This window comes from Scleropages formosus, chromosome 11 (assembly GCF_900964775.1).
Source record: "Scleropages formosus chromosome 11, fSclFor1.1, whole genome shotgun sequence".
NCBI lineage: Eukaryota > Metazoa > Chordata > Actinopteri > Osteoglossiformes > Osteoglossidae > Scleropages > Scleropages formosus.
In genome coordinates, this window is record NC_041816.1 from 6,679,006 (window position 1) to 6,694,315 (window position 15,310).

Here is a 15,310-nt window from a genome sequence, read left to right on the forward strand (position 1 = left end):
AGGCAGGGAGGAATCGACACCAAGCGGGGCGGCGAGCTGCTTTCAGATCCCCTTTGCCACGTGCGCAATCGCAGCAGGAGCGCGGAGCAGGTCAAGGGAGGTCGTTTCGGCAAAGCTGAACAGACGGCAAACCTCAAACCATAAAGGGTTCTGTTTAAGTGGCTTTGACCACAGGCCTTTAAACGGTGCGTCCAGAGCCGGCATCACACCGTCAGTCCGTGTCATTAAGGCACCCATCCATCATCAGCAACCACTAGTTCAGTGCAGGGATGCGGTGGTCCGGAGCCTTTCCTGGACACACAGGGCGTGAAGGAGGGTGCACCGTGGAGAGGGCATCAGTTGGAGGGCAAACACACACAGACACACACACACACATTGAGAGTCCCCAGTCCACCTGAAACTCATCGTTGAACCGTGGGAGGAAAGCCACACAAGCACGAGGAGAACATGCCAACTCCCGTGTGGTTAAGCCGTCTCAGTTACGCACACTAGAGCGGCACCGGCGCCCGGGGGGTTCACCGACCCCCCCTCGGCACACTCAGGGTCGCAGGAGGTCGCGGGCCAGGTGTGCGGTCGCCTCTGGGTAAACAGCTGCGGTCGGACCCCGAGGCCAGGTGCAGCGCCGGATCCCGTCCCATCCTCGCGCCGCGTGTGCCTGCGCGTGTCCTGCTCAATGGCGTGTGCGCGGCAGGAGATGGACAAACAGGAGGCAGCGGCGGGAGGAGGGAATATTTATTTATTTCTTTCCCCTATCTGTGCGGCGCCGCACGGCGCCTCTTTGTCAGCGGGGATGAGTAGAGACTGTGAAATGGGGATCGGGGCACCGCGTGCCAACACGCCGCTTATCTCCGGCACGCAGGCGGGAAGGGCTACGTTATCGGCGCGCCGCAGCAGCGTGCCGCCACTCGAGCGCTCTCAGAGCCGCCGCGTGCCCTTTGTGTCGCCCTGTTTACCTTTCGCTGCCTTGATATTCCTATTAGAGCTGCTCCTATTTACTCGTTTCCTTTCTGGCCGTGCCGGTCCCTCGGCGCCCCCCTCCCCTGCTCCCCCCCTCGCTCTGACCTCTCTTTCTCCGCACCGGGACACTTTATTCTCTCTTTCTCTCAGGGGATGAACCTTTTTTCTCTCTCATCGCCTTTATTCTCCCTCTTTGCCCCCCCCCCAGGGGGCTGCAGTAAGACTTTATAAGTGACACTTATCTACATCACAATCCCCGCCTTCCTTCTCCCCGCCACCGTCGCTGCCCGCCCAAGGACAATAGAAGACAAGGAACATGAATGCATGTGTCCAGGTGGGCACTTCCGCTGCCCCACACCTGCCGAGTCGCCACAGCACTCCTCTGGTTGCTCGCTGGAAGGTTCGGAGCTTTTCGTCCTACTTTAGAAGAACAGACCCATCGTTACGGGCAGCAGAACGTGTGTTTCCTGGGCTGTGGGTTTGGACATGGGTCCAAATTCAGCTCAGTCTGTATGCAGTTTTGTTGTGCTCCCCGTGTCTGTGCAGGTTTCCCTCAGGTGCTCTGGTTTCCTCCCACGGTCTAAAGTTGTGTGTTTCAGTTGGACCAGTGACTCTAGATTACCCTTAGGTTTGGGGTTAGTGTGCGTGATTTGAATGGGTGTGTGATCACCCTTTAGTTCAGGGTGTACCCTGCCTCACACCCTCTGCTTCTCGGATAGGGTCTGGACCACCACGACCCTGCATTTCATATACAGTTATTGCTGACGAACAAATGGGCTCCTGTTGATCTCCCACAGTCTGACTCTCTGGTGCCAAAGAGGGGAGGCTCTTCATCATTACTGTGACCCAACTGCCAACCCCCCCCCAACCCCCTTGACCCCCACAGGGAAACAGCGAAATATTTTATAAATATCCAGAGAGTGCAGATAGAGCTGGGTACAAGAATCCGACATTAGGCTTGTTGACCTGGATTTTGGAATTTAATGCTGGGAATTCTGTTGGAGTTTTAGGAATATGAAAGAGGTGGACGGGATGCGTAGATACGCCCTGGAGCTGTGTGTGTCACACGTCCCCAGGCCCGTAACTAAGCGCGTTACCCTCGGCGACAGGCGCGAAAAGGAGAGCTCCGATTGCTCCTGGCTGCCAGCTCCACGCCTGCTGCCGCTGCGTTATCAGCGTCCTCCACTCAGGATTGCCTGCGAGCCGAGACAGGGGGACTAGGGACACAAACACGGCGGCGGAGCCTAGCAACGTGGAGCCCACAGCCTGCCGTGAGCTGATAACCAGATGGGATGAGCGGGCTGGTTGTGGGCGTCAGCCCAGCTCCCATTCGTGACCACTGACATTCTGGGAGCCACTGAGACTGCAGGAGCTGAGGAGTCTGCGAGGCTAGTCCTTGGAGCCCCACTTTCCAGCCCCACCTGCAGGGGCAGGCATTTCAAGTCAAGTCAAACCCCCTGCTCGCACACTAGGGCCAGGATTTTAGGGTTAGGATGCGGACACCACCGGCACACTCAACAGAAAAGACATCTGGTTCTCACCTGCTGTCCCTCAGAACTGCTGAATCTATTTGGACTCTGAAAAAGGGTCTCAAAACAGATCTCTTGTAAACCCAGTTCTCCTCTAACTGCTCCATAAACCGTTCACGTCACCTGTCATGATCACCTCTGTATTTCCTATTGTAACGACCCGCGTTACTTGTATTTAGGTGGGGAGATGTTTTGTGTAAATAGTTGCATTATGGGGAATGATGTTAAATGTGGGTGTGCAACCACTGGGGGCACTTAGGGGAAAAATGATGGGGTAACTGTGCCTACCAGTGTGTGGAGAGAGAGCCTGGGGGTATTTAGCAGTGTAGGAAGGCTGGCTGTAGGTGCAAGTCCAAGAGGAAATGGGGTCCTCAGACAGAGAGCATTATTTTCCTGGTGCTGGTGTTCAAATAAGTCATTTGTCATGAATCCTGCCTCTGCGTCCTTTTTTGCCCCATCCAAACCCACGGCGACACTAACAGTTCTACATGCAGGTACTCATGTAATGTGTGCTGGCAATAACAGTAATACTGGACACACTGACTACTTCAACAATCACATTTCCTACTGCAGCAATATTTCTCTGGGCATGTGATTTACATGAAAAATTACCTGTTTTCGGAGGGGGGCATGGTGGTGCAGTGGGTTGGACCGGGTCCTGCTCTCTGGTGGGTCTGGGGTTCAAGTCTTCCCCGGGGTGCCTTGCAATGGACTGGCGTCCCGCCCTGGGTGTGTCTCCTCCCCCTCCAGCCTTACGCCCTGTGTTGCCGGGTTAGGCTCCGGCTCCCCCGACCCCATGTGGGACAAGCGGTTCAGATAATAATGACTTGTTTTCACTCTGTGCAAAGACGAAAAGTTCAAATGTGTCGGTCAGGGTTACGAACCCGCTGGAGAGCAGTGATACGGACGAGAGGCGCAGCAGCGCATCGGTCCAGCCGGGCCACCTTCCCTGCACGTGTCATCCCGTCTTCGCTGTCCGTGTTTCGGAAAAGTCCACTCCGGTGTCGGGATCGAGATCCACCGCTGCTGCGTGTTGTTTCCATGCCCCCCTGTCTCCTGCACCTCAGGTGGAAAATGATACCTAAGCAAAGTCCTGTTTATGTCTTATTCAAAGCAGTGGGATAATTATGATAATGACAACATGTGTTTTTCTTTCCTTCTCAGTTACACTATTATAATCCACACAATGTGGAAGCTGTTAATGAGGGAATCACACATGTTTTTGGAAAGGGCTAAAGTGAAGGGGCTGCTGCGTAAGCCGGGAGTGCGACCCTGGGGCAGCGTTGCCGGATGGGCTCGAACCCGGGCTGCTCACGTGCCGCTTAAGTGCTCTCAGAGCGACACGGCGCACGTGGGTGCCATGCTCTCAACCTGGCCGTACAAATGGGCTCCCACATGAATAAAACATGGCTCAAGCCCATGAATAAATTATAACTAAGCATAATAAAATACAAGAATCGAGCTACGGACAGTTACTAAGGAGTGCTTGTGACAGCCTCTCTCCGTGGTGTCTGGCCTTGGTGTTTTTTTTCAGTTTTTAATTATTTTTATTTGACCACTAGAGTAAAATTCCAGTCTAGAATCACAAGTTTCAGGGGCTCAGATGCAAACAGCGGAGTTAATTTATGCAGCACTTTCGGTGAAATAGAAAAGAGATTTAGGTCTCTTTTGGTTTTCCTCAGTGACCTTTTTTTTAAGAGTTTGTCCCTCATGAATGATTCATGATCCCACCGCAAACTCCGGGGACATCACTGCAGTAAAACCCCAGGTGTGTGTGTGTGCGGGCGCGTGTGTGCGGGCGCGTGTGTGTGAGTGAGCGCTCGCCCACGCGCTACACCGAGACCTGCTTTCAGAGAACCGCATGCAACAGTTAACACACGTGACAGTGTCCAAATGGATAATGTCCAGAGTGACAGTAAAGATGATAATGTCAATTATAAAAGCTGGTTCTCATAATGCGCTGTGGATGACAATACCGAAAACAAGGCATGTCACCCCCAAGGGACTGTCATCAGGGTTGTGTTTGCCACCAGCAGCCTCATTCACACCCTCCTCATTGAGAAATTAACATTTACATTATATTTATTTGGCAGAACTTTTCTCCAAAACAACTTCCAATGAACTCTATGTAGTGTTATCAGCCCACACACCTTATTCACCACAGTGATTTACACTGTTAGATACACTACTTACACTGGGTCACTCATCCATACATCAGTGGAACACATTTTGTCACACACACTATGGGTGAATCTGAACAGCATGTCTTTGGACTGTGGGAGGAAACCAGAGCACCCAGAGGAAACCCATGCAGATAGGGGGAGAACATGCAAGCTCCACACAGACTGAGCAGGGATTAAACCGACATCCTCTCGCCCCACCCAGGCACTGTGAGACAGCAGCATTACTTGCTGTGCCACTGTGCCTTAAACAATTTTTCTTTAAATCTATTAAATATTCATCTTTAAAGCTGCTTATATTGCTAGGTGGGGGTGGGGGTGCGGTGGCGCAGTGGGTTGGACCGCAGTCCTGTTCTCCGGTGGGTCTGGGGTTCGAGTCCCGCTTGGGGTGCCTTGCGACGGACTGGTGTCCTGTCTTGGGTGTGTCCCCTTCCCCCTCCGGCCTTACGCCCTGTGTTGCCGGGTAGGCTCCGGTTTCCCGTGACCCTGTGAGGGACAAGCGGTTCTGAAAATGTATGTATATTGCTAGGTTTTTAAACTAAACTGTTTCTAACTCTTTACCCATTAATACAGCTGAGTAATTTTAATCAGTTCAAGTATCTTAATCAGCAGATGGGATTCCAACCCAAGTCCTTAGAGAGCCAAGGAGTATTTCTGACCACTGCTCCACCTGTGGCCCAGAGCCTCTAGTAACCGTAATCTATAATGTAGCTGAAACTGTCGATGCACTTTAACTATAAAGCTTGTTAAGTGGGGTCTTATTGTTTGAGAACGTACATATTTTTTTCCCGCGCTTGCTATGAAACTGCCCATCACAGGTTGGACCTTGCAGCCCCATGTGGGCCTCGCTGCAAGTGCAGGATCCTGGTCCCCATGACGCCCACCAGGACACCGACCATCCCTTGGTCCACGGGTGAGCGGCAGGTGCTGGAGAGCCACGCGATGGAGAGTTTTCCTTTCCACCTGCCCCCCTTTCAATGTGGCACCCGCTGGTGGTGCTCCGTGGGAGGCAGCTGTGTTTCACTCTCCCGCTGCCCCCCACAGACACCAGCAAGCTGCTGTGGCTCTGATACAACAGCCCAGAGGCCTCCACTCTTATGTAAGCAGTGGAATCACACACACACACACACACACACACACACACACACACACACACACACACACACACACACACACACACGTTGTCTGAAACTGCTTGTCCCAAGCAGGGTCGTGGCAAACCGGAGCCTAACCCGGCAACACAGGGCGCAAGGCTGGAGGGGGAGGGGACACACTCGGGATGGGACACCAGTCCATTGCAAGGCACCCCAAGCGGGACTCGAACCCCAGACCCACCAGAGAACAGGCACAGGCCAAACCCGCCACACCCCCCGTGGAGGAACTATCCATTTTTAATTTTTATTATGCACATTTTTCATTCAGCCGACACTTTTCTCCAAAGTTACTTACAACATTAAGATACTGACAGTTATTTACTCATTTTTACAGCTGGGCGATTGAGGATAAGTACAGTGCTTTACTCCAGCATCAGGTGAGATTCAAAGGCGCAACAGCGAAATCCAAAGGCAGCAGCTCTAACCACAATGCTACCAGCTGCCTCCCATATAAGAATGCGTTGTAATATTTACTATAGTATTATTAGATTATTTTTGTATCTGTTTTATTTATAATGTTCAGTACACAGGTAGTGCGGAGAGATGCTCACACAGAGGAGTCCTGGACATGGTTACAGGTGTCGGTCACACTGTACAGCCGCAGCCGTTCTCCTATTTACACACCGAACGATGAAGATGTATGACTTCGAAGTAGCACGTGCACTCGCCCGAGTGTGTGTTTGTGTGTGTGTGAGTGTGTGCGTGTGTGTGTTTGTGTGTGGGTGCATGAGAGAGCACACTTAATTTGGCAGGTGCGCTCTGACAGTTTCTGAACGTCAGCCAGGCCTGTTCGGAGCAGCCCCCAGTGCGCATCTGTGGGAGGCGACGCCGTGACAGATGGGGACGGTTTAACTTCCAGCGCCGGGTTGAGCTCCGCGGGCCCGAGGAGGCCGCCGTGCCGAGCAGGTGTGCGCCCGCCAGCCCGGAAGGGGCGGAGACAGGGGCCCAGCTGCAGGCGCTCCTCAGGTCTGGGGACGTTCGGGGAAGTCCAGAGACTCGCTTGGAGGGGTCCAGCTATAAATACTTACACACATATATATAAATGGATACACACACATAGACACACACACACTGGGAACAAACAGATACAAGCTCTGCAGGAAATTCAATAATGCAGAACATTCTAGTAAGTTTTGACTTGGTCTTCTTTATATTGCTGTTTAGTTACAGCCCATGTTGTGTTTTTGAGAGAAATCAATGTCTGGCGAGAGGATGTGTCTTCTTGCTGTGATCCATAGCAGAAGTTCCCTCCGCAGAAAAGGTGCTTGACTCAAGCACCTCATTTCCTTCCACTGGAAGCGTTAATATTTTACTGATTTTTCTAATTCATTTTGGAATATTTTGTCACCTCTTTGAAAGTCCTCTGACAGTTACATGACCACCCCCCCACTAAATGCTGTAACCTCGTGTTTCTTGCATTGTATATACCTGTGTTTGCATGCAGTGCACTGATCCTGTCCTCATGTGATACAGTTCTGGCCCATTAAATAAAAAATGAACCCTTAAATAAAAAGCTAAAATTCATATATACATATATACTGTAAATGGGCTTATGTCATAAATCAGTTTTTAATATGTTATGTATAGAACACAAGATACTCAGCTTTAGCCAGTACCAGGATGCAGGTGCGTATTTAGTCTCAATTATCCACGTGGAGATGTGGTGCAGTACCATAGTAAATGAAAGTGTCGCTGCTGTTCCCAGAGACCTCGGAGGTGGTGGGGAGCCAGCTGCAGGGGTTCGAATGGCTCATCGTGCTGCAATGGGCTCCATCACACAACACAAGAAGGCCTCGTCTGCAGGCGTAGTGCCAAACACTCAGCAGGTTCAAGAGGTTTGCTCCAGTACCTATCTGGGGAAAAGTATGATTGAGTGACCCCTGTAAGTAGTGTATCTAGCAGTGTAAGTCACCTTGATGAATAAGGTGTGTGGGTTGATAACACTACATAGAGTTCATTGGAAGTCGCTTTGGAGAAAAGCATCTGCTAAGCGAATAAATGTAAATGTAAAAGTAAAAGGGTGGAGAATCCCTAACCGTAACCCTAACCCCAACTTTAACTCTAGCCATAAATCTAACTCTAACCATAACTGTAACCCTAACCATAACCCTAACCCTGACCCTAACCCTCACCCTAATTCTAACTGTAACCCTATCCCTAACCCTAACTTTAACTGTAACCCTAACTCTAACTGTGACCCCAACCCTAACCCTAACCCTAACCTCAGACAGGTAGGAATCACTGTTGGGAGGAATCAAGGTAAATGAGTGTCCTTCCAGTGCAGAGTCTGGCCTTCCCTTGACCACTGTCTCCATGGCCGGCTGTCTCTCCCCAAGTCGTCAGTGTTGCACTCATAAGGGACTCTTTGTAACACAGCTGGCCTGAACTTACAGGTGTGGCGCTGAGCTCTAAGCACCATCTGTCATGTGAGACAAGGCTAGACACTCGTCCCAGCCTGCTCACCCACTGACCCTCATCTCCCTGGATCGGGGGTTACTGCCACAGCCTCGATGGACTCTATAACTGAGCTTACGCACAATGAACTAATACACACACACTCCGATACACACAATTTTCATGGCAAACAAAACCTGTGTGCGTTCAGAATGAACAGATGAGCGGCCTTCGCTGAAGCCTTTATTGATGCCCTCCTTAAAGCGCGGAACAGCGTCACAGCCAAAGGTAGGGATTCCAGTTCCTTCGTAATGGTAGCCATTAGTTGACCGTCTTCCTTGTTTGTATCTGTTTTTCTTGCCTTATGTCTGTGTTAAAGCGCTCTGTGTCACTGCGTGAGAAGAGCGCTCTATAAAAAAAATAAAATTAAAAAAAAATAAATAAATAATAGTGTAACTAATACTCTAATCACCGGAGTCCATTCTCATTCCTGCTGCAGTACCCCCGATCAAGGTAGCGATACAGTAAAAATTACTCCGCCGTATAAATCACTGTAAGTGGCTCTGTGCACAAATCTCACGACAGTGTCCATATGAAAGAAATAAATTTAAATACTATATTGAACTGTTATGAAACCTACTGGTGCTTCCTGTTTGCGAAAGTATACATCACTATTTAGATACATTTTTTTCTTCCGCCATCCGAGTCCCACAGCCATGAGCGCACCTGGAGTTAACTTTGCTGGGTTGAGACCAGTAAGCGCCAGCCCTGCTGTGCTGCCTCGTCCATTAAAGATCACCTGCTGACCAGACGGGGGTGAGGGGGTGACCCCTTGACCTGTCCACAATTGTCTTGCTGAACCTTTTACTACTTTCCTAATTGTATAAGTTTATCATGTCTGGGGCAGAGGGCATGTACTTGACCTTGCCCCCTAATAAGTTTTTATTTTCCTCTAATAGCCTTTGGAGTTCATGACAGTTATGGTCCACACTAGCAATATGTGCATGTGTTTCACTCTGTTGTGTAACTTTGTCCCGCAGTAAAAGTTCATATTTGACCCCCATCATAATTCTAAAGAACTTTGGAATATTTGTTCACCTTTTTCAAACTCCTTTCGAAGGCAGTGCTGCTTGACCACCCCTGATACTCTGAACATTTTCCCCTGTGCTTCATGTGGGCCTGTTTTTGTCCGTTAGCATTTTGTTAGTGCGCTGATTTTGTCTCTGTGTTGTCGTGGCGAACCGGAGCCTAACCCGGCAACACAGGGCGCAAGGCTGGAGGGGGAGGGGACACTCCCAGGACGGGACTCCAGCCCGACACAAGGCACCTCAAGCGGGACTCGAACCCCAGACCCGCCAGAGAGCAGGACCGGACCAAACCTGCTGTACCACTGCACCCCCCGTATTGTATTCTATTCTATTATATTATATTATATCAAGGGGGGACGCTTGGTGGCACAGCGAGCCGGTGGACATGCAAGAGGACTGAGATCTTCATACCTTCTGAGTATCAAAACTTTGACCCCATGTGTTGATTTTCCAGCATTAATCTGAACTGGTGGGATGATGAGTATCGGTCTCGTACTGTCGTGACACGTGAGAATAGGTGCCCTTCAGGATCTTCCCCATCGCACTGGAAACCCCCGCGGGGGGTCGGGTCTTTCTGAAAACGCTGTCACACATGAGTCTCGCCCTCCAGGGGATCCTGTCCCTTTCTGGAAAAATCCCACCTGAGTCACCTGACTGCATTTTCCCCATCCCCCCTTCTTGACCAAGAACCGTGAGACAGTTTCTGTGTGTATGTGTGTGTGTGTGTGTGTGTGTGTGTGTGTGTGTGTATGTGTTCACATGGGGGGAACATTTAGCCACACTTCCTCAGCGCACTCCCCTTTCACTTCTGCGCTGGGGGCTGTGAATGTGTTTGAGCGAGGTTTCGGGTTTGGGCTGTTTATGGGAACGGCCGAAGGTGCGGCGCGGCGCCGCCATGGGGTCACGTTGCCCGAGCGAGGGGTGGGGGGGGCGCGGGAAGGAAGTGCGGGGACAGGAGGCTGTCCCGCTGTCCGCCTAGGAAGGGGAAGATCTGCCTGCCTGCCTGCGGCCGCAGCTGGTTCCTGCCAGAGGAAGGCCAGGAGGAGGCTGCGGGTGCGATCTGCGCACTATCGCCTGCACACAGCTCTGTTTACCTTCCCCTCGGGCCCGGCCAATGCCGGCCCCACCCCTTTCACACGGTCCCTCGGGGGCGCACTTCAGCGAACACACAGTGATACACCGGCGCGTGCATCTCCTGTAGCTTGTAGCCTCTGGCATGTCGCCTTGGCTTTGGCTCTCGGGACCCCAGCACCTTCCTGGAGCCACAGCCCACCACTGCATGTGAACCTCTTTAATGGGCCTGGAGTGAACGAAAAGGGGGGAGAGAGAGAGAGAGAGAGAGAGAGAGAGAGACAAACAGAGACAGAGAGAGAGAGAGAGAGAGAGAGAGGGAGAGAGAGAAAGGGAGGGGGAGGAGAGAGAGGACCAGAGGAGAGCTGGAGGAAGATCTTTTCATGAGGAGCACGCGATCGGAGTCTCTGTGGAGCCTTTGCCGACCACCCAGGGTGTCCGGGGACAACTGGACAAGCGAGAAGAAGGAAGGTTGCGCATCCGAGTTGGACCAAGAGACGCAGAGCGAAAGGAAAGAGTGTGAAAGTGGGAAGAAAGTTAAAACTGGCGGAGACTGACACTCCCCCATGTGCTCAGGAGCCCCTTGTGGATCCAGGAGGTGTTGAGCTCAAGCGCCTCGCTGACTGCTGTGCACACTCCACAGCGACGGACACAGCTTGACCTATCGCCATGAGGCCATTGCCCTCGTACCCGAGGCAAAAGCAGACTTAAATAGGAGGACCTCGCCCCCGTTGTCCTGCTCGTGACGTGGACGCCGAGAGGGAAGCGCAAGTGACCGTCCGAGACGCCACCTTACCCCCCCAGGGAATGCAGAAGCTGGCCACCGAGGCGAGCCTTCAACACCATCGGGGGTCCCACGTGGCGACAGCTCCTTCGGCGACCCCCCCGAGGATCCCCACAGTGACGCTGACCAGCCACAGGAGCACGCCGGCCTGCCGCTCGGCACAGCGAGCGCGCCCCGCGTCCCCCCCGCCCGCCCAAGGGGCCAAGAGAGCCCCGGAAGGTGAGGACTCCTCACGTGATGTCACACGCAGCGGCGGCATGCCCGAGCGTGACAGCCAACACGCACAGGGCGCTGCTACACACTTAAAGCCTGTCGGTTGAGACCAATGTGTGAAGCACACGGAGAAATTATATGACATGATGGGTTGCTGTTGTAATACGTGTCATAGTTTAAGGCTGAGTTTAGTTGGTGGTAAGAAAAGGTGCTCATTTGCTGGGGTTCTTCTCATAATCACTGTGTGTGTGTGTGTGTGTGTGTGTGTGTGTGTGTGTGTGTGTGAGATGGTGGTTACGATGTCAGTAGGAAAGTTCTGATTCTGGGATGCGCTTGGGGACCTCCAGCTGGACCTTTGAGCCGCGCACTCCGGTATAATGGGCTCAGTTATCGAACCCGCGCCGAACGTACGCAGCATCACTTTGAATTCAATGTGTGGACAAAGATGACGACTGAGGACATGCTCACCTGCGGGATGTGCTGCGTGTCGAGATCTAACTACACCCCCGGTGTCCCTCGCCTGGCACTCATAGCAGCAGCCCCTGCTGCGTAAACACATAGAAACGGCAAACAGGCTTTAGTTATTTTTTTTTAATATCTGTACTATTTACAGGAGTTGTTGACTTATTTTCGCTCCGACTGCTGCTGCCACAGGTCTGAGCACCGCGATCGGTGTGTGTCCCGGCCGGGGCAAGAGACTGGGCAAACTGCCTTTAAAGCAGGACTTTGTCACTTCTAAATATTTGAAGGGGTTGCCTTAGAGGAGCATTAACACGGCGCCCAGTGAATTACCTCCGACAGCAGCCTGTTCCTCAGCAATAATGAGCTTTGGGCACATTTCTGCGATAAGCTCTCTATAAATAGGCTTAGTCATAAGCGTGTGCTGTAATTCGCCGATAAAAGGCGGAGGAGCGGTGGCGGACGCCCGCACCATCAATCACGTGTGCTCAAAATTACAGGGGGCGCCTTGGTGCCGGGCCCGCGTGTTCTTGCCATTTTACCTGTGGTGGGTTTCTCTCTCTGTGTGTGTGTGTGTGTGTGTGTGTGTGTGTGTGTGTGTGTGGGTTGCACAGGGGGTCCCGCCGTCACTACGCTGCTGTTATCTCGGTAAGGAGCTCCTCTTCTTGGGGCGTTATGAGAAACAGCCGGCGCTTCCTGCGCAGGAGCAGATGTCGCCAGGGCGAGGCACAGCTGCGGCAGGCGATAACCACGGCGGCGGGGGGGGTTGTCGGCGTGCCGAATCCTCGACTCGTCCTCCCCCCCCCTCCCAGAGTGCATGCACCCTCCCGCCCCTGCAGCTCGTCTTATCACGGAGAACACAACACACACGGTACCGCAGTGAGGAACTGCTGTCCCGGAGCAAGGGGGCGAGGGTGTCCGGGGGGGGTTGGGGCGCACAGCAGGGGAAGGAGGGGGTGATGGGTGCTGAAATTTTGACCTCCAGAGAATCAGCAGCCACTTGTGCCCAAAGAGGGAAAAAATCAGAACAGAAGCTTTCAGTTCTTCTTTATTTCTGTGATACAACACAGAGCGCACGGCTCCCTTATCTGACGGGCGCTGCTGTCGTGCTCGAACCCTTGCACCGCTGTCGGGTTCCTTACACAGCTGCATCTCCACCTGAACGCTGCGGGCCTGACAGGGGTGTAACTAGGGCAGGGGGTGGGCAGTGGGTTACGTACACCAGGGGAAACGGGGCGGCTGTTCGATGACTGGCGTAGTAGTTTGGAGAATGGACTCATTATGAACATTACTATAGTGTGTGTGTGTGTGTGTGTGTGTGTGTGTGTGTGTGTGTATGTGTAAGCTGCACTGACAGGCTGCACCCACTATTTTCACTTCTGCTGCCCTGCTCTTTCAGTATCCTGAGGGACAGATGTTCACAGCTGGAATCGGCGCTTTAACCCCCCCGCTTCCACCACCACTTCCGCTGCATTCCTTACACACGGTGCACAGCACACACACAGGCCAGTCAGCGCAGACACACGGCTAAACACACGCGTGTGGGTTCCACGCTTGACCTTAAAAAAATCACGGTCATCTCAGCAGCAGCGTGTGACGTTCGGTCGTTAACCGGAACTTTTTTACCGTTCAGGCTTTTTTAGAAAGTTTAAGCTTTGGATTGAACTGTTGACTCTAATCTGTCCTCGGTGTGTGTGAGCATGAGGTTTCAGGTGTGTCTTCAGACGTTGGCTCCGCACATGTATGTCACACATGTACTCTCACACACGTCACACATGTATTCCCTCGACCGGGGAGCCTCAGCCTGCCCCGAAACGCCACCTTCCCTTGAGCTCTCAGTGGACACTGACGCTCTAATCCATCGCTTTCACACTCCTATGATCTTCCATCAGCTCTTTGTGCAACGATAAAAGAGACTCATGCGTGACCTGCACCTCTTCCCCACCCCGCCTTTGCTTTTTCCCGATGCCGGCTGCCTCTCCTTCCACCGCTGCGCCCCGGAATACCCGCCGTGCGCAGAGTCTCAGCGACGGGAGACGTCCGTGTGGATTCAGTGTCGGAGCACAATGGAAGAGCAGCTCTGTCCTCCAGCGGGCGCCTTATCTGCGGCAAACACACACACACACACACACACACACACACACACACACACGCACGCTTGCGACGGCGCAGCCGAGAAGGATTTGCGACGCGCGAGCGGAGGAATGGCTACCGGCCGTCGCCCCGGAAACTGGCGAATGCCAGCAGTGCCAGGCTCATTTGCATAACCGCTCTTCGACACCATTCTGCAGTATCAGCCCATCTGCTCGGCGCATCTCTGACAGTCGTCTCAAATCATCCAACCGGGAATCTGCAAAACAATGTGTTTTTTCCTTTTGTGTCTGTATTCTCGGGTTCTGCTGCGCCCGTGACTCAGTACCTCGGACAGGGCGGGCTGGAGGCGCCGTGCCACAAGGGCACCGATGTCACAGAGCAGGGTTCCGTGGGCCCGAGCAGGGAAAGTTTCCCATCGGGGTCGCAGCGGTTGAGTTGTCACCCCGTCCCCGACCAACATCCTTCACACTGCAAACCTGGCAACGAAAGTACAGACAGGCAAAGGGCGAGGCGTCATCGGTCTCGGTGTCGCGAGGGGTCAAGAAGGGTGAAGTTCCACGTGTGCTACCATCGCCGTGACAACAAACAATTTCAGCCGTTCCTGATTCTGCGAGACTCCTTGCTGTCAATCAAAGGCCCTTGTACTCGGTCCGTCCCACCGGACGTTGCGGCTGGGCGCCCCCTGCAGGAAGCGTCTCTCTTTTTCGGGGCCCTTATTGCTGGAGCCCTACAATGAGGGGCCGCCTGCATCACGACGCATTTAGCTCTCAGCCCTCGAACTCAGAAAATTCCCCGCTAACTTGTCAGAGTTAAATTTTGAAACAATTTCGAAGAAGAAATGTAGAATAAAAGGGCAGCCTTATTTATAAGCATGTTAAAGAACACGCAGAAACATGAAACGTGCTGGTGCTCGGTACACAGAGCATATGATGGAAGACAAATATGGAGAACGTAGTGGAAATACGGTGTAGGTCCCATGTGCTTGGATGACTTTACATACTGTGTACTGTGTGGGGTATGTCGTACCATGTGTATTGTACAGCATGGCAGTATAGTAAATGGACTAAAGTATGGTGTGGTAGTATTTACTGGGGATGTTGTGATACATGTAGGGTGGTACTATGCCACAGCGGATAACGCTGGTACCTCACAACTCCTAGGCTTTGGGTTCAGCCAGGTGTTCGAATCCAGCTCACTCTGCGTGGAGTTTGCAGATTCCCACTGTGTGTTTGTGTGGGGAGGGGGGCGCAGTGGGTTGGACTGGGTCCTGCTCTCTAGTGGGTCTGGGGTTTGAGTCCCGCTTGGGGTGCCTTGCGATGGATTGGCGTCCCGTCCTGGGTGTGTCCCCTCCCCCTCCGGCTTTATGCCCTGTGTTGCCGGGTAGGCT

At 52.7% G+C, this 15,310-nt stretch overlaps 1 protein-coding gene across 1 annotated transcript in view; it reads left to right on the forward strand.

Annotated features, from left to right (window-relative positions):
* Window positions 1-10,753: 10,753 nt before the first annotated feature.
* cbfa2t3 (CBFA2/RUNX1 partner transcriptional co-repressor 3) overlaps window positions 10,754-15,310 on the forward strand; it is a 42,201-nt gene continuing 37,644 nt past the window's right edge. The window contains exon 1 of the mRNA XM_029256347.1: window positions 10,754-11,376. Within this exon, the coding sequence (XP_029112180.1) occupies window positions 11,181-11,376 (196 nt within the window). The 5' untranslated portion in view covers window positions 10,754-11,180. The remainder of the gene's footprint in view (window positions 11,377-15,310) is intronic.